General features: G+C 41.9%; 1 protein-coding gene across 15 annotated transcripts in view; it reads right to left on the bottom strand.

Moving 5' to 3' along the window:
* The window catches only part of LOC139262968 (histone-lysine N-methyltransferase, H3 lysine-36 specific-like), a 281,574-nt gene that overhangs the window by 37,906 nt on the left and 224,541 nt on the right, over window positions 1–19,127 (bottom strand). For 14 of the 15 annotated variants that reach the window (XR_011593007.1, XR_011593008.1, XM_070878367.1 and 11 more), the window contains 4 exons: window positions 17,387–17,592; window positions 15,911–16,023; window positions 9,765–10,034; window positions 2,039–2,155 (listed from right to left, as the gene is read on the bottom strand). Coding sequence is in view for 13 of the 15 variants with exons in the window: in XM_070878367.1 (XP_070734468.1) it covers window positions 2,039–2,155; window positions 9,765–10,034; window positions 15,911–16,023; window positions 17,387–17,592 (706 nt within the window). In the remaining 2 variants the exon portion in view is untranslated. Of the gene's footprint in view, window positions 1–2,038; window positions 2,156–9,764; window positions 10,035–15,910; window positions 16,024–17,386; window positions 17,593–19,127 lie in introns of those variants that run through there. The other variant, XM_070878373.1, reaches the window with a different exon arrangement.

The raw sequence follows: 19,127 nt of genomic DNA, 5'->3' as shown, positions 1-19,127 counted from the left end.
GTGCAAATAAAAGTCTTAGACAGATGAACGTCAATCTAGGAATTCAAATAAGATGATTACTCAGAGCAACACCATCTGAGGCTTACACAGACCTTGAAAATGACATTTCACAGGTTTACCATCATTTGATAAACAATGTTGCATAAGTAATCTTCCAATGGTACAGGTGCTTACAAATAGCTAATATAGAAAGAAAGCAGAAAAAATATACAGAAATGAGGCACAAAGAGACTGAAAGAAAAATACTAGCAAGTCACCACATCACACTCACTCACTCACTACATGAGTAGGACATTCCATGCGTTTGACCTGGGCAAACCAGATCATTTGTAAGGATATGGTACACCATTGCTCTACATTTATTTTGGAAACTTTTGGTCTCAATGAGATGAGGAATATTAGTACTGGGGAAATGGATTACCTTTCATTTGAGACATGGTAGATTTTCTCAGGTTGGTAGTAAGCATTCCTAGATCAGGCATTGCACAGTTATATAGGGCCCAAGTTTCCACAAGAAAAAAAACGGGCGCCCCTCCGAGCTGGGCGCCCGTTTTTCGCGCCTAAAACGGCGCCTAAAAAATCCTCGGTATTCTCCACCTATTTACAGGTCCTATGGCCCTCGGCGCAGCCAGCATGAGCTGTGGGGGGGCGGAGCCAGGTCCCGGCGCTGAAAACAGTGCCGGGACCTCTGCACATGCGCGTTACAGTCGGCACGCAAGTGCAGTAGCTCCAGGCGCCGAACTGTGTGGGAGGGGCCCGAAGCACGCAGCCCCTAGCCCTGGCCCAATGGCCTCACTGGGGCTGCGTGAATGAGGCTCCTCCCACGGCCAGCTCCTGCTCCCCGCCCGACCAGACCCGACACTCGCTCACCCCCCCGACCCGAGACCCGCTCCCCCCCCCGACCAGAGACCCGCTCCACCCGCCACCCGCTCCCCCCCCCGACCCGAGACCCGACACCCGCTTCCCCCCCCGACCCGACCCGAGACCTGCTCCCCCCCCCCCCGACCCGAGACCCGCTCCCCCCCCCGCCCCGAGACCCCCCGACCCGCGCTCCTGTTCCCCGACCCCCCCCACTCTCTCTCTCTCTCTCTCTCCCTCCCTCCTCTCTCTCTCTCTCTCTCTCTCTCTCTCTCTCTCTCTCTCTCCCCCTCCCCCCCCCCCCTCTCTCTCTCTCTCTCTCTCTCTCTCTCGACGGCTGCAGAATATGAAGCACTTTCACACAGGTAGGAAGATGGTTTATTTAATCTTTTCTTGGCTTATAAATGTTTATTCAGGTTGGATTTATTTGTATAATATTTGTAGAAGTATAAATAAGGATTTATTGTCGAATTTAATGAGTTCCCTTCCCCCTCCCCCCCCCCACCTCGTTCTGGACGCCTAATTTGTAACCTGCGCCTGATTTTTTTATGTGTAGAACAGGTTTTTTCAGTTCTACAAAAATCTTCACTGGCTCCATTCTACTTTAGTTTGGAGTACATTTTCATTGTGGAAACTTTCAAATCAGGCGTCAGTGGCTGGACACGCCCCCTTTTGAAGAAAAAATTCTGTTCTAAACTAGAACTGTTCTACCTGACTAGAACTGCAGAAATTTTTTTTTAGACAATTGCGATTTCTAAAATAGTCCGTTCTCCACCAGTTGCTCCTAAAAATCAGGCGCGAATCATGTGGAAACTTGGGCCCATACTGTGGCCTCTGAGATTACCAATTAGTTGTGAATTAGGAGCAATTTTGTGCTCTTGGCCCAGGTCAGTAGGAACTCGATCGAGACTCCCAAAATTTACCTTTAAGAAACCCTTACAGCAGACAGAGGAGATTTTTATCCCAGCAGTTTGGGCTGGATTCAAATCCAAATCTCAAAGGTCAACAACGAATTCACTAACCATTCTCACACCTCTCAATTACTGATTGTTCAAAATCTGGACGTACAGTATTGAGAGTCACCTGGTTATTGATCAGTGTCTGATTGTGCAGGTTTGACACTCGAGTTATTGATTATTCTATTCTTAGTTTCACAGTTTTGTAAGTTTGAATTTATTACCTTGTCAAGAGTAAGCATGTAGAAGTTGCTGATATCATGCTCCTGTGCGTATTTGATTCGAGCATAACACTCCTCCTCATCTATCACTTCACCCACATACTCATTCACGAAATCTCCCTGCAATAGAGTTACAGATTCAGCAGTGTGAACATGGACATAGCTGATAACAAAATGAAAATGTGTTGTTCTTCAGGACTTTCTTTTTTTAAAACTGTTTTTCCCAACCCACTTTTAACTGTTACTGTTCTAAACTATATATGAGTCAAAATGAGTGTTTTGAATGTTTTCAGCCTATTATAATTTCTGTAATTATCAAAGTAATATCACTGTTGATTACTTCTATTACCCAATTTGTTCTTTCAATCTTATTACTATTGAGGAGAAATACATCAAGAATGATAAGACTACACTTCATTCTAGAACACATATTACATCGAATATACTGCAGAGAAACAGACTATTCAGCCCAACTAGTCTGTGCTGGTGTTTATACGACTCCTCCTATTTCATCTGCCTAATCTCAGTCTTTCAGCATATCTTTCTATTCCATTTTTATGGCCCCTAGGTTGAATTTTTCCACAAGTGGAAACATTCTCTGCACTTCTACCCTGTCCAACCAATTCATAATTTTTAAGACTGCTATTAGGTCTCCTCTAAGTCTTCTCTTTTCCAACAGAAAACCCCCCAACCTGTTCAATCTTTACCAATAGCTGTAATCTCTCTGGTACCATCCTTGTAAAGCTTTTTTGCATTTTCTCGAGTGCTTTTATGCCCTTATTATAGTATGGAGATGAGAACTGTGCACAGCACTACTCTATGTGCAGCCTGACCAGGGTCCTATACAAGTTTAACATAACTTCACTACTTTTGAATTCATATTTATAGAATGGGTCACATTTGCAAAACCAATGAATGTTTAATAATAACAAATAATAACACATTGGGCTCAATTCCCAAAGATTTTCATGTGCTGGTATTTTTGATGTAAAGCACATTTTTTTTTTTTAAATGATTTTGACAATAGAAACAATGCATAATCCCTATTTCCAAGTTGCAATACCTTTGCCTCCACCATGCTACAATGCAGCTGGATGACAGTTACAGATATATTACACGTGGAAGCTGTTTGCATCCTAGTTGCATCATCTTAAGATATTTTTACAAATACTTCAATCTTATAAAGTAAATCATAGTGCAAAGACACATGTGTTTCTGAAGTTATCCTGAGAGTGTTAGTGACAATTGTGATTGATTTATTTATTTTAATGATCACAATTGTCCTGTAATTTACCAGCCAAAAACAATTGAAACTTTTGTGATTTTTGAGATTTCCACGACAGCTACAACACTGACATCTATCCGACAACGTGGAAAACTGCCACGGTATGTTCTGTCCACAAAAAGCAGGACAAATCCAATCCGGCCAATTACCGCCCCATCAGTAGGCTCTCAATCACCAGCGAAGTGATGGAAGGTGCCGTCGGCAGTGCTATCAAGTGGCACTTACCAATAACTTGCTCATTGATGCCAGGACTACTTGGCTACAGATCTCATTACAGCCAAACATGGACAAAAGAGCTGAAGTCCAGAGGTGAAGTGAGAGTGAGGTGATGCCCTTGACACCAGGTAGCATTTGACCGATGGTGGCATCAAGGGGCCCTAGTAAAACTGAAGCCAACGGGAATCAGGGGAAAATTCTCCACTGACTGGACTCATACCCAGCACAAAGGAAAATGGTTATGGTGGTTGAAGGTCAAGCATCACAGCCGCAGGACATCGCTGCAGGACTTCCTCAGGGAGTGTCCTAGGCCCAACCATCTTCAGTTTCTTCATCAATGGCCTTTTTCAAAAGGTCAGAAGTGGGGATGTTCGCTGATGACTGCAGTGCCATTCGCAACTCCTCAGATAATGAAGCAGCCCATGCCCACATGCCGCAAGACCGGGACGACATTCAGGCTTGGGCTGATAAATGGCAAGTAACATTCGCGCCACACAAGTGCCGTGCCAGGCAATGCCTATCTTCAACAAGCGAGTCTAACAACGGCCCCATGACATTTCAACGGCATTACCATTACCGAATCGCCCATCATCAACATCCTGGGGAGGGGGGTCACCATTGACCAGAAACTTAATTGGACCAGCCACATAAATACTGTGGCAACAGGAGCAAGTCAGAGGCTGGCTATTCTGCGGCGAGTGTCTCACCTCCTGACTCCCCAAAGCCTTTCCACCAACTACAAGGCACAAGTCAGGGGTGTGATGTAATACTTTCCACTTGCCTGAATGAGTGCAGCTCCAACAACACTCAAGAAGCTTCAACACCATCCAGGACAAAGCAGCTCCCTTGCTTGGCACCCCATCCACCATCTTAAACATTTACTCCCTCCATCACTGACGTACCGTGGCTGCAGTGTGTACCGTCTACAAGATGCACAACAGCAACTTGCCAATGGTTCTTCAGCAATACCTCCCAAACCTGTGACCTCCACCACCTAGGACAATGACAGCAGGCGCATGGGAACACTCCAAGTTTCCCTCCAAGTCACACACCATCCTGATTTGGAAGTATATCGCTGTTCCTTCGTCATCGCTCGGTCAAGATCCTGGAACTCCCTCCCCAACAGCACTGTGGGAGTACCTTCACCTCACAGACTGCAGTGGTTCAAGGCGACGGCTCACCACCACCTTCTCGAGGGCAATTGGGGACGGGCAATAAATGCTGGTTTTGCCAGCGACGCCCACATCCCAGGAACAAATATTTTTTTTTACCACAATGCGGAATAAAATCCACAGAACCAATTTACAATGTTACTTGCATCACAAAACAATAAAATACTCTCTTGCAACAAGCCCCCTCCTCCACCCCCAACAAGGATTTTGAGAACATGCCAAGTTCAGAAGCTGAAGAGAAATGTAATTATTTTTAAATGAAAGTCTTAGAATCAGTGAATTCTTATTTAAATTGAAGCAAAAAATCTCATCCAGCAGAAGGACAATTGCATTCCTCAATATTCATTAGGCCCCAACTCCCAAAAAATTCAACACATTTTTATCTCTTCTCACTTTCTCCTCTTCACCTTGAAGGTACTGTCCAATATGATAGCAACCCCCCAAGATCTTGGCCAAATTATCATTCATGTATAGCCCAAAGCAATACATAAGAACATAAGAAATAGGAGGAGTAGGGCATTTGACTCCACGAGCCTGCTCCGCCATTTAATATCATGGCTGATCTGATCATAGATTCAGTTCCTCTTCCCTGCCCGCTCCCCATAACCCTTTATTCCCTTATCGCTCAAAAATCTGTCTATCTCCGCCTTAAATATATTCAATGACCCAGCCTTCACAGCTCTCTGGGGCAGAGAATTTCAGACCGACAAACCTCAGAGAAGAAATTCCTCCTCATCTCAGTTTTAAATGGATGGCCCCTTATTCTGAGACTCTGCCCCCTAGTTTTAGTTATGTGGAAATATCATTTCTGCATCCAACTTGTCGAGCCCTCTCATTATCTTATATGTTTTGATAAGATCACCTTAAATTCTACTGAACTCCAATGAGTATAGTCCCAACCTACTCAATCTATCTTCATAAGTCAACCCCCTCATCTACAGAATCAACCTAGTGATGAACCTTTATTGAACAGCCTCCAATGCAAGTATATCCTTCCTTAAATACAGAGACCAGCTGTGGCCTCACCAATACCCTGTACAGTTGTAGCAGGACTTCTCTGCTTTTATACTCTAAACCCATTGCTATAAAGGCCAACATTCCATTTGCCTTCCTGATTACTTGCTGTACCTGCATACTAACATTTTGTGTTTCATGCACAAGGACCCCCAGGTCCCTCTGTACTGAAGCACTTTGCAATTTTTCTCCATTTAAATTTAATTTGCTTTTCTATTTTTCCTGCCAAAGTGGATTACCTCACATTTTCCTACATTATACTCCATCTGCCAGAGTTTTGCCCACTCACTTAGCCTGACTATATCCCGTTGCAAATTATTTGTGTCCTCCTCACAATTTGCTTTCCCACCCATCTTTGTGTCAGCAGCAAACTTGGCTACATTACACTCGGTCCCTTCATCCAAATCATTAATATAGATTGTAAATAGTTGAGGCCCCAGCACCAATCGCTGTGGCACCCCACTAGTCATTGTTTGCCAACCGGAAAATGACCCGTTTATCCTGACTCTCTGTTTTCTGTTAGTTAGCCAATCCTCAATATATTACCCCCAACCCCGTGAACTTTTATAATGTGCAGTGACCTTTTATGTGGCGCCTTCTGGAAATCCAAATACACCACATCCACTGGTTCCCCTTTATCCACCCTGCTCGTTACATTCTCAAAGAACTCCAGCAAATTTGTTGAACATGATTTTCCTTTCATAAAACCATGTTGACTCTGCTTGATTGAATTATGCTTTTCCAAATGTCCTGCTACTGCTTCTTTAATAATGGACTCCAGCATTTTCCTAACGACAGATGTTAGGCTAACCGGTACTTAGCTGCTTTTACATTGCTGATATTTTAATTCGAATTCCAGGGGACCCGTGTCCATGATCTAGTTCCTAGTGTTCACACTGCTAAATATGACTCCCTTAACTCAGCAGCAGGCTTGTGGACCCAGCTTTCAAGTATCTAAGAGTATGCTGCTGGGGTAAGGGAGCCATATCTTAAAGGCCATGAGCCAGCTTGTGGGTGCCCATCTCCCAGAATCAAAATTAATGTAGCACCAATGTAAAAGCAGCTATTAACAAATTGTCCAACTACTAGATCCTGTTCTCGCCTGCACACATGCACTTTCTAGCAGGGTTCAATGGATGGTAATCAGGACCAAGCACACTGAGTAATTTTTCCCTTTCATAATTTTTCTAGACCAATATGTCGAGGAATCAACTAGGGGGGAGGCCATCTTAGACTGGGTGTTGTGTAATGAGAGAGGATTAATTAGCAATCTCATTGCGCGAGGCCCCTTGGGGAAGAGTGACCATAATATGGTGGAATTCTGCATTAGGATGGAGAATGAAACAGTTAATTCAGAGACCATGGTCCAGAACTTAAAGAAGGGTAACTTTGAAGGTATGAGGCATGAATTGGCTAAGATAGATTGGCTAATGATACTTAAGGGGTTGACTGTGGATGGGCAATGGCAGACATTTAGAGACCGCATGGATGAATTACAACAATTGTACATTCCTGTCTGGCGTAAAAATAAAAAAGGGAAGGTGGCTCAACCGTGGCTATCTAGGGAAATCAGGGATAGTATTAAAGCCAAGGAAATGGCATACACATTGGCCAGAAATAGCAGCGAACCTGGGGACTGGGAGAAATTTAGAACTCAGCAGAGAAGGACAAAGGGTTTGATTAGGGCAGGGAAAATGGAGTACGAGAAGAAGCTTGCAGGGAACATTAAGGCGGATTGCAAAAGTTTCTATAGGTATGTAAAGAGAAAAAGGTTAGTAAAGACAAACGTAGGTCCCCTGCAGTCAGAATCAGGGGAAGTCATAACAGGGAACAAAGAAATGGCAGACCAATTGAACAAGTACTTTGGTTCAGTATTCACTAAGGAGGACACAAACAACCTTCCGGATATAAAAGTGGTCAGAGGGTCTAGTAAGGAGGAGGAACTGAGGGAAATCTTTATTAGTCGGGAAATTGTGTTGGGGAAATTGATGGGATTGAAGGCCAATAAATCCCCAGGGCCTGATGGACTGCATCCCAGAGTACTTAAGGAGGTGGCCTTGGAAATAGCGGATGCATTGACAGTCATTTTCCAACATTCCATTGACTCTGGATCAGTTCCTATCGAGTGGAGGGTAGCCAATGTAACCCCACTTTTTAAAAAAGGAGGGAGAGAGAAAGCAGGGAATTATAGACCGGTCAGCCTGACATCGGTAGTGGGTAAAATGATGGAATCAATTATTAAGGATGTCATAGCAGCGCATTTGGAAAATGGTGACATGATAGGTCCAAGTCAGCATGGATTTGTGAAAGGGAGATCATGCTTGACAAATCTTCTGGAATTTTTTGAGGATGTTTCCAATAAAGTGGACAAAGGAGTACCAGTTGATGTGGTATATTTGGACTTTCAGAAAGCTTTCGACAAGGTCCCACACAGGAGATTAATGTGCAAAGTTAAAGCACATGGGATTGGGGGTAGTGTGCTGACGTGGATTGAGAACTGGTTGTCAGACAGGAAGCAAAGAGTAGGAGTAAATGGGTACTTTTCGGAATGGCAGGCAGTGACTAGTGGGGTACCGCAGGGTTCTGTGCTGGGGCCCCAGCTGTTTACATTGTACATTAATGATTTAGACGAGGGGATTAAATGTAGTATCTCCAAATTTGCGGATGACACTAAGTTGGGTGGCAGTGTGAGCTGCGAGGAGGATGCTATGAGGCTACAGAGTGACTTGGATAGGTTAGGTGAGTGGGCAAATGCGTGGCAGATGAAGTATAATGTGGATAAATGTGAGGTTATCCACTTTGGTGGTAAAAACAGAGAGACAGACTATTATCTGAATGGTGACAGATTAGGAAAAGGGAAGGTGCAACAAGACCTGGGTGTCATGGTACATCAGTCATTGAAGGTTGGCATGCAGGTACAGCAGGCGGTTAAGAAAGCAAATGGCATGTTGGCCTTCATAGCGAGGGGATTTGAGTACAGGGGCAGGGAGGTGTTGCTACAGTTGTACAGGGCCTTGGTAGGGCCACACCTGGAGTATTGTGTACAGTTTTGGTCTCCTAACTTGAGGAAGGACATTCTTGCTATTGAGGGAGTGCAGCGAAGATTCACCAGACTGATTCCCGGGATGGTGGGACTGACCTATCAAGAAAGACTGGATCAACTGGGCTTGTATTCACTGGAGTTCAGAAGAGTGAGAGGGGACCTCATAGAAACGTTTAAAATTCTGACGGGTTTGGACAGGTTGGATGCAGGAAGAATGTTCCCAATGTTGGGGAAGTCCAGAACCAGGGGTCACAGTCTAAGGATAAGGGGTAAGCCATTTAGGACCGAGATAAGGAGAAACTTCTTCACTCAGAGAGTGGTGAACCTGTGGAATTCTCTACCACAGGAAGTAGTTGAGGCCAATTCACTAAATATATTCAAAAGGGAGTTAGATGAAGTCCTTACTACTCGGGGGATCAAGGGGTATGGCGTGAAAGCAGGAAGGGGGTACTGAAGTTTCATGTTCAGCCATGAACTCATTGAATGGCGGTGCAGGCTAGAAGGGCTGAATGGCCTGCTCCTGCACCTATTTTCTATGTTTCTATATCCCTAGGCTGCTAAAACCAACTGTAGTACCCCAACTGTTTCCCCAGCTGGGAATATCTGCTCTGTATGGATAAATATGGAGAATAAAGTACTTTTAACATAAAAGTATTTCTCATCGAGGTGATGTTTAAAATGGTCCAATTTTGTACGTGGAGTCTGTTTTTTCAGTTTCTAAATATCCAGCTGACAACTGCTATAGAAAAATCAGTGCATAGTTCTGTGGAGTATCTTGTGGTCTAATATCCATCACAGCTTTAGATGTCCGAGTTGGAATAATCAGTAGTAGCAAGCAAGTACTGCTGTTTACTTGTGCTCCATCTTCACCTCAGGAGATCATCAACTGAACACTAGTAATGTATTTATCCCACTTTTCAGTAAGAACCGGGTTCTTCCGAGTACGAGCACAATGCTATGCTTTCAATATTTAGAAACTAACGGGGTTACACGTCTCACCTTCTTAATTTCAAATTTAGAAAGTAAACCCCAGCCTCGCCCTGAAGTTTTTAAAATTTCCACTTCAGGATACTGCCGTTTGGTGAAGCATTGGTTCTGGCACTTCTCTCCTGCAGGACAGACAGCTGGATGACACTCATACATTAACATCCTGTTCAGACATTCGGAGTCTAGCCCACAGGGATTCTCATCAGTTGGCTTACAATTACATCGTGGAATCTCAGACAGATCAGCAGTGAAGATCTGAGCCTTACCCACGGCCTTGTTTACCTTGACAGAAAAACAGATGGTTAAACCTCGACACTGAGTCATTGCTTAAGTATCTCTCTAAAGTCCATATTAAAATTAAAAATACATTTGTTAATTAAACTGTAGAACAATAGCATATCTAACATAAGTATGATGCTCATTATTTTCAAATGTCCAACCTACACATAGAAATAGGACATGAGTGCTACTCTGCTAAAAAGAAAAAATCAGCTAGGAACATTCGCCTATCAATAAACACATGACATGACGCCTCTGTTTTGGTTAGGTGATTATTCCCTTGCTTACTATATCTGGCTGTTACATTCTTGGGGTTTTAAAACATCTTATTCAATCTATATTTCAGGTTCATTTTGTTGATGAGTCCTAGAACTGGTTATATCATGTGACACTCCTAGCCATCAGACGTTGGCAGAGTAACATTACACCAGACTTTGACTTGGGCTTTAACTACAAAATTAATTTATTAAATAGTAAAAAAAAATTTATAACAATATTTTTTTACAGTAATTCGTAAGCTTCGCTTGCTACCGAGTAGTAGCAAATTAGAGTTTGTGACTGCTGCACTAAATTATTATGCGAGTAATATTCTTATGCGCAGTTCTTTTCTTTTTGTCACCATCTTCAGAAACTGTCTAGCCTATCTTTCTTTAAAGATTGGTGCAAGACAGGCTGATAAATACCTTCAAAAAAGTGACCAGGAGCAAACAAATTTAAGTAACTGTCTATTAAATCCCAAAAAGCTGCCAACTGAATAGATACTTGGAGAAATATCACAGATGTTTATATTCAAATGAAATGGTTTGAACCCACTGTCAGACTAACCAACTCATACTGTAACATTTGTATCAAAAATTAAATATGTTTTCCTGTGAATGAAGCCGGTTCTTAACCCTTTACACACTATGACAGAATTAAGGAAGCCAACAGCATGACAAATCTTAGACAAAAATGCTTTTTCTTTTACAAAGACCTCAAATGGAGCTATACCCTCATCTCTTAGCTGGAAAAGCAGGAAGACATTGTGGTACATTTGCCCTCTGTTCACAACTTTTAGCAAAATGAAGATGCAAGTGTTAAGCATTATTTCATTACAATTCCCATGAGTGAGTTATCCACTACGATCTGGAAAGTTGTATTTTTTCACAGCCTTGCAATCAAAGGCTAATTCATTGTTGACGGCACAAATAGATATAAATGGGTATGATCTGATAACTATTAGAGACGTGGTTGCAAGGTGACCAAGGCTAGGAACTAAATATTACAGGGTATTTGACATTTCGAAAGGATAAATAGAAAGGAAAAGGAGGTGGGTAGCTCTGTTAATAAAGGATGAGATCAGTGCAGTAGTGAGAAATGATATTGGCTCAGAAGATCAAGATGTAGAATCAGTTTGGGTGGAGATAGAAATAATAAGGGGAAGAAGTCACTGGTGGGCGTAGTCTTTAGGTCCCCCGAATAGTAGCTACACTGTTGGACAGAGTATAAATCAAGAAATAACAGCGGCTTGTAAGAAAGGTACAGCAATGATCATGGGCGATTTTAATCTTCATATTGATTGGAAAAATCAAATTGGCCAAGGTAGCCTTGAGGAAGAGTTCATAGAGTGTATCTGGGATGGTTTCCTTGAACAGTACGTTGTGGAACCAACCAGGGGGCAGGCTATCTAGATCTGGTACTGTGTAATGAGACAGGATTAAGAAATTATCTCATAATAAATGATCCTCTAGGAAAGAGTGATCATAGCATGGTTGAATTTCAAATTCAGTTGGAGGGTGAGGAGGTTGGGTCTCAAACCAGTGTCCTGATCTTAAATAAAGGCGAATACAAAGGCATGAAGTGGACCGGGAAAATAGATTAAAGAGTAAGACGGTTGATGAGCAGTGACAGACATTCAAGGAGACATTTAACAAAAATATATTCCAGTGAGAAGGAAAGACTTTAAGAGAAGGGAAAACCATCTGTGGCTAACTAAGGAAGTAAAGGATGGTATCAAATTGAAAACAAAGGCATATAATGTTACCAAGATTAGTGGGATGCCAGAGGATTGGGAAAATTTTAAAAACCAACAAAGAACGACTAAAAAAATGAGAGAGAGAGAGACGATGGATGATGAGAGTAAACTAGCAAGAAATATAAAAACAGATAGTAAGAGCTTCTACAGGTATATATGGAAGAGGATAGCTAAAATAAACGTTGGTCCCTTCGAGGATGAGACTGGGGAATTAATAATGGAGAACAGGGAAATGGCAGAGACTTTGAACAAATATTTTGTATCGCTTTTCATGTTGGAAGACACGAAAAACATCCCAATAATAGATAATCAAGGGGGTGCAGGGAGGGGGGAACTTAAAACAATCACTATCACTAAAGAAAAAGTACTCAGTAAAATAATGGGACTAAAGGTGGACAAGTCCCCTGGACCTAATGGCCTACATCCTAGGGTCTTAAAAGAAGTGGCTGCAGAGATAGTGAATGCATTGGTTGCAATCTACCAACAAACCCTGGAATCTAGAGAGTTCCCAGCTGATTGGAAAACTTCAAATGTAATGCCCCTATTTAAGAAAGGAGGAAACTATAGACCAGTTAGCCTAACATCTGTCATTGGGAAAATGCTAGAATTCATCATTAAAGAAGCAGTAGCAGGATATTTGGAAAAATTAATGCAGTCAAGCAGAGTCAGCATGGTTTTATGAAAGGGAAATCGCGTTTGACAAATTTGCTGGAGTTCTTTGAGGATGTAACGAGCAGGGTGGATAAGGGGGAAACCAGTGGATGTGGTGTATTTGGATTTCCAGAAGGCATTCGATAAGGTGCCACATAAAAGGTTACTGCACAAGATAAGAGCTCACGGGGCTGGGGGTAAGAAATTAGCATGGATAGAGGATTGGCTAAGTAACAGAAAACAGAGAGATGGGATAAATGGGTCACTTTCCGGTTGGCAAACGGTAACTAGTGGGGTGCCACAGGGATCGGTGCTGGGACCTCAACTATTTATCACCTATATTAATGACTTGGATGAAAGGACCAAGTGTAATGTAGCCAAGTTTGCTGATGACACAAAGATGGGTGGGAAAGCAAGTTGTGAGGAAGACACAAATAATCTGCAAAGGGATATAGACAGGCTAAGTGAGTAGGCAAACATTTGGCTGATGGACTATAACGTGGGGAAGTGTGAGGTTATCCACTTTGGCAGGAAAAATAAAAAAGCAAATTATTATTTAAATCGAGAAAGATTACAAAATGTTGCAGTACAGAGGGACCTGGGGACTCGTGTGCATGAAACACAAAAATTTAGTATGCAAGTAATCAGGAAGGCAAATGGAATATTGGCCTTTATTGCAAGGAGGATGGAATATAAAAGCTGGGAAGTCTTGCTACAACTGTACAGGGTATTGGCAAAACCACACCTAGAGTACTGCGTACAGTTTTGTCCTCCTTATTTAAGGAGGGATATACTTGCATTGGAGGCAATTCAGAGGTTCACTATGTTGATTCCAGAGATGAAAGGATTGGCTTATGAAGAAAGGTCGAGTAGGTTGGGCCTATACTCATTGGAGTTTAGAAGAATGAGAGGTGATCTTATTGAAACATATAAAATACTGAGGGGACTCGACAAGGTAGATGCTGAGAGGATGTTTCCACTCGTGGGGGAATCTAGAACTAGGGGGCATAGTTTAAGAATAAGGGTTTGCCCATTTAGAACTGAAATGAGGAGGAATTTTTTCTCTCAGAGGTTCATAAATCTGTGGAATTCTCTGTCCCAGAGAGCTGTGGAGGCTGGGTCATTAAATATATTTAAGGTGGAGATAGACAGATTTTTAAACGATAAGGGAGTGAAGAATTACGGGGAGCGGGCAGGGAAATGGAGCTGAGCCCAAGATCAGATCAGCCATGATCTTATTAAATGGCAGAGCAGGCTCGAGGGGCCAAATGGCCTACTCCTGCTCCTATTTCTTATGTTGTGTTCATTGGCTATAAAGTGCTTTGAGACATCTGGTGGTCGTGAAAGTCGCTATATAAATGCAAGTCTGTCTTTCTTTCTTTAATTACTCCAACGACAGTAAACTTTGCACTAGACTTTAACTAGTCTTAACCTCGGGTGATGAACTACCACCATGCATTTAAAGACTAAAATCAACTTTAGTATTAACATACAAGTTCATAAACACATGGAAACATAGTAAACATGATACTGGAGAGAAAGAGACAAGATTTGCACACACACCAGACCAAAAGTCCAGATATCTCACAGCTTTTGCTGCCAGAAAGATAGTAGAGACTTTTGTAATTAAATAGTATCCTGAGTACTAGCACAGTCCACCCTTCTAATGCCACACCTAGAATCAGATTAGTGACTTTAGTGATATTCTATAGGAAAGGAATTTCACATGAAATATATAACCTGCTTGTTAATGAAATTGTTTTGCCCGAGCAAGCTATTTGAAAATCCAGTAAGAACTAGAGAACTGCAGTAGGAGAACGGAACTTAATAAACAAAGTCCAGAAACTGGTCCTGTCCAACAGTTTCAATGTACTCACTACCTATGGAGATAAGGTGGAAGGCTGTGGTGAGGATGTGGAGCAGGAGGCATCCTCTGCAGTCGCAAACTATAGAGTGGCAGGATGCACTGCCTATGCGATTCATGGTAAGAAATATTTCGAAGTACATGAAAGAAATTGGGAGAGGGAAGAACCAGTCGTCATGGTTCACATTGGAACCAACAATATCGGAAAGAAAAAGAAGAACCCCCCTAAGGGCATATAAAATGAAGGATGCTCATAGCAGGACTTTTCTAATGAGACAGATCCCAGGTGGTGTCCCTTAATAGATGTTAGCAATATCCTATTTGTAGGTGGAGCATTAACAAATGAGGACCGTTACTACCCTAAACTTCACACACACAGGAATGTAATTTAAGACATTTGAACAGCAAGTCACTATAATCTAAAGGAGCCCGACAGTACAGACAGCGGAATATCAATGTATTCGTAAAGGAACCAACTGCACAACTGTGGAACACAACAGTGCTCTCTAGATTGCATGTGGTGGATGTAACCCAGAGCTCTCCGGTGTGTTGAATTGCAGCACAGCAATCTGCAGTTTATAACCGATTTTAATCCCCTGTGACTGACGAGAATAGGGCATGCGGGGTTAAAATAGTGGCAGTCACCAGATCCATGGTGCATATGCACCCTGTGCCATTTTAACAGGCGTGTTTCAGGCAGTATGTCAGACCTTCTTCCCAGGCAGGCACGGACGTCATTGAGATTCAACGGTTGGGGTCTGATGATGTCAATCAGACCCTGAAATTATTTTAACTATGTGTTGCGAGGTTGGCATGTGATGCAAGCCTCGCAAAGCTAACCCAGCGCTACGAAGCACCACGACCAAAAGTTGGCGTCGAAGATCAGTTAATTTACATATTTTAAGTTCCCTTGTCAAATCTTACCCTGCCTCCATCCCTCCCAGACACACAATCTCTTTTGGTCCCCCAATCCACTTATCTGATTGCTGGGGTCCGTATCCGCAGGAATAGCCCCCTGGCTGTGGTCTCCTGCCAGTTCACCCAGCCTCACGCCATTGACTCGGAGTTCAGGCGGGAGTCAGGTTTTTAAAAAATGAGGCCTGGGAGTTAAAATGGCCCAGGACTCATGCGGATGAACTCGACACTTGCCCCATGTTAAAATTGGGGCTTATATGTACCAGATACAGTGCATTGCTCTCCAGTCTGTATATGGTAAATGTACTGCAGTATTCTATGGTATATACCGACAATGTATTGCTCATCATCTTGTATGTATTGTATGTTGTATGCATTTAATGCAAAATGGTACACCCTAGTTGGTATATTCTGGGACTAGTTGACAATCTATACCTTGATATGTTTGTATGGTGGTGGTTTTTTTTCATTCCGTTTCTCCTCCAGTGCCTGTCTCGTCTCTCTTTGGGTTTTCAGCTCCTCAAATCTTTCTGCAGCTTCCTGTAGTGCTGTAGAGACAGCCAGTGTGAAAAACCAGATGGACTGGTGTAGTTACAATATCAGTGACGTCTATAACCTTATCTCATCATCCTAAAACAACCTGTATGCATTGTTCCCAATATTTGGAACATGAGCAGAATTGAAAACCATCTTTAAAATTTTAAAAATATATTTTTTTAATACTGATGCTGAATATTAAGGCGGTTAATAACATCAAAATAAGGAAGATTCTGGTCTACTACAGAATTAAAAAAAAACTTTTTATACATATTAACATTTCCTTCATTCTGCAAATGAAAAGCACCCTCACTAGGATAAGCCCATGTTACAAGTAGAATAACTGTGAGAGCAATAACCTCTTCTAAGGCACTTTAATGCTGGTGTCACAACATGTTGATCCTCTCGTCTCCTATTTCATAGAAAAGGCAAACCTATCTTAGACATGTCAGCTCTTTCCCCAGAAGGAAAGCAGCATGCACCAAACAGTCAATGTGGCAAAAAATATACTTTCTCTACAACAATGCTAGCTATGCACAAAAATGACTGACAGAGTAAGGAGTGTTTGCGAAATGCAGTGGATGTTCCTCATTCAAAGAATAAAGACTCGATCTGTAGTATTCCCTGCCTGAATGCAGAGATGGAGGGTGGAAATGTTCATTTCATTTTTAATACCAGCATTGATGAGGAGTTTGCCAAACAGCAAGTCATCTTTAAGAGGGTCTAAATAATAGTAAAATTATTGCTCATGTGGCAGCTTTACAGTAATTTTGAACGCTTACATTTAAAATACTGAGTTTATCTCAAGAAAAATAAATGTAAAGTACAGACTGATCTTTGACTTTTCCAAAAGATTTATTGTTGTCAATTGATAACAATGGAGATTAGAATTCATTAGCCATTTTGTAAAGCCATATTTATTATAGGCAAGTTAAGTGTTTGAGTTCCATAAAAAAATAGAAACTCTGTATTTACTGATGTCCATGTTTTCTTAACACAGGTGAAATCTGTTTTAGCAACAGAGTGAAATAATTATTCACCCAAGAGGGGCGAGGTGAGAATGGCAGCAAAGACAAAAATAAACTATCTTGGGGATGAGTGGGAAGCTTCAAAACTACACTATCCCATGCTTATATCGTTAGGCTGTAAGCATTGATAAAGTGTTCCTACTACCCCTGGAATGAGTAACTGTTTCTGCTGATTTCCAAAACCCAAATCATTGATGATAACTTCTAATAAACCCTGAAGAGCACCTTCCCCATTGCTTGATGCTGATACTGGGTACCTGGATTAGGAAAGTTTTATAATCCTTAATACTAATTGAATTTGCCTTAGTTATACATTCCCAAATGTTCCTGCTTTTAACGGCATTACCTTTTTTAAAGATGGTGTTAAGGCTCTTGCACTTTTTGTCTTTACTCCCTTTGTCCCCTTCCATGTATGAGAACACCCGTGCCTGATAAGTCCAGAAGTAGTCATTGGAGCCAAAGAAACGGACAGGGAACTCGCCAATTTGATGTTTCATTTTTTGAATATTTGTAGGAACATTTTTGGGATGACAGACTTCAGCTGGCCACCACCTGACAAGAAAAAAAAAAAGCATAAAATGCATTGGAATTCTGAGAATATGATGACCAAAAGCTGTTCTGGCAGTATGCACTCAATCCCCTAAGAACGTGAATTTACAGCAGTTACCCCAAATGTGGAGTTTTAGTGTGCAAATGAGGTTAGATAGTTGGTGTATCTAAATGTCATAAAATATATATATATATAATATATCTTAGCATTCTCCTAATATTAATTGCCATAGCAAGATAATGACGAAAAGAGGCATACACTGCTAGTAACTTGTGGAGACTGGAGTGTCTATTGGCAGATATAATTCTGGTGTGAATTAAATTGTCTTTTTTAATGCACTTCATGTCTGCCGATGTGGTATTAGGAAAGAATCCCAAAGCACTGCTTCATTAGGTTAGGCTCAAGAGGGAGGATGTCTTTGGAACTGACTAAAACAGTGCCCCAAGAGAGTCCTGGCAGATAAATGGACAGAGGTGGTCAAGGAAGGTCCTACCAATTCTTCCATTTGACATGTGGCCTCTCAATGCTGCAAAAAGCATAATGACTTTACCAGGCCAAGCACATCTTCCAAGGATGCACTTTACTAAGCATGTTTACCACTTACAATTACCTCTACCTTGCTGTGTTAAAAAGTGCTTTAACAGCTTACCATCAAACCCCATGATTAACTTTATGTATCTGTGAACAAGTGATTAGCTAATGTTATTGCCATCAGGCCACTGGCAGTAGAGTGCCTAAGGTAAAAGTGGGCAATAGGTCAGGATGCAGTATGTAAAATACTCTGATGATTATCTTTGTAAAGCACAAACTCTGCAAGCACCATTAAGACCACTGGAGGTAGGAGCACATTGGCTTGCCTACTCTAACATGGGTGTACTGGCAGATGGATATGGCACACCCCCTGATCACCTTGGCAAGATCCCCGGTTCCTCGGCTTCTTCCTCCAAAAAATAGTTACAGGGAAATTCCCAATGGGAAACCTATTCTGACCTCTGTGCAATAGCGTGGGACGGGTAAATGGCAACCCCGCAATATTGGTACAAGGGTAGATGATAAAATAGTTATCAACAGCAAAGGAAATTACGAACATCGTCTGAGAAATGAGCTTTCTGTAAATTAAAAGGTACAAAGTACCTCCTGTGTTTTTTAAATTTCACTTCTGCTTTGATTTTGGTACTCAAAATTGGACGGCTGACTAAATGGACAAGAACATAATTGGATGAGAACATGAGTGGGTGCAATTGAGGCAGTAATAATGCTAAATGGAACGTCACCACACTATTTGAATGTACTCATCCATTTTAGTCTTTCGTGCTTCCCTAGCTGCAGATATTGATGGCAGAAAATGATGCAGTGCTCCATTTCCCATCCCAAGTATGTTGGGCAGTACAACATGAAAATCCAAGACTAGAGTTCTCAATTTGTTTTCACTAAAATAAAGGAGGCATAAGTTGATATTCTGAAAAGAATGGATAATGTAGGTACATTCAGGTTATTTAAATTGGACTGTGAACACAGAACTAAAGTCAATGTGCCT

The sequence above is a fragment of the Pristiophorus japonicus genome, chromosome 4 (genome assembly GCF_044704955.1).
Source record: "Pristiophorus japonicus isolate sPriJap1 chromosome 4, sPriJap1.hap1, whole genome shotgun sequence".
Taxonomy (NCBI): Eukaryota; Metazoa; Chordata; class Chondrichthyes; family Pristiophoridae; genus Pristiophorus; species Pristiophorus japonicus.
This window is presented reverse-complemented; position numbering and strand designations above follow the sequence as displayed.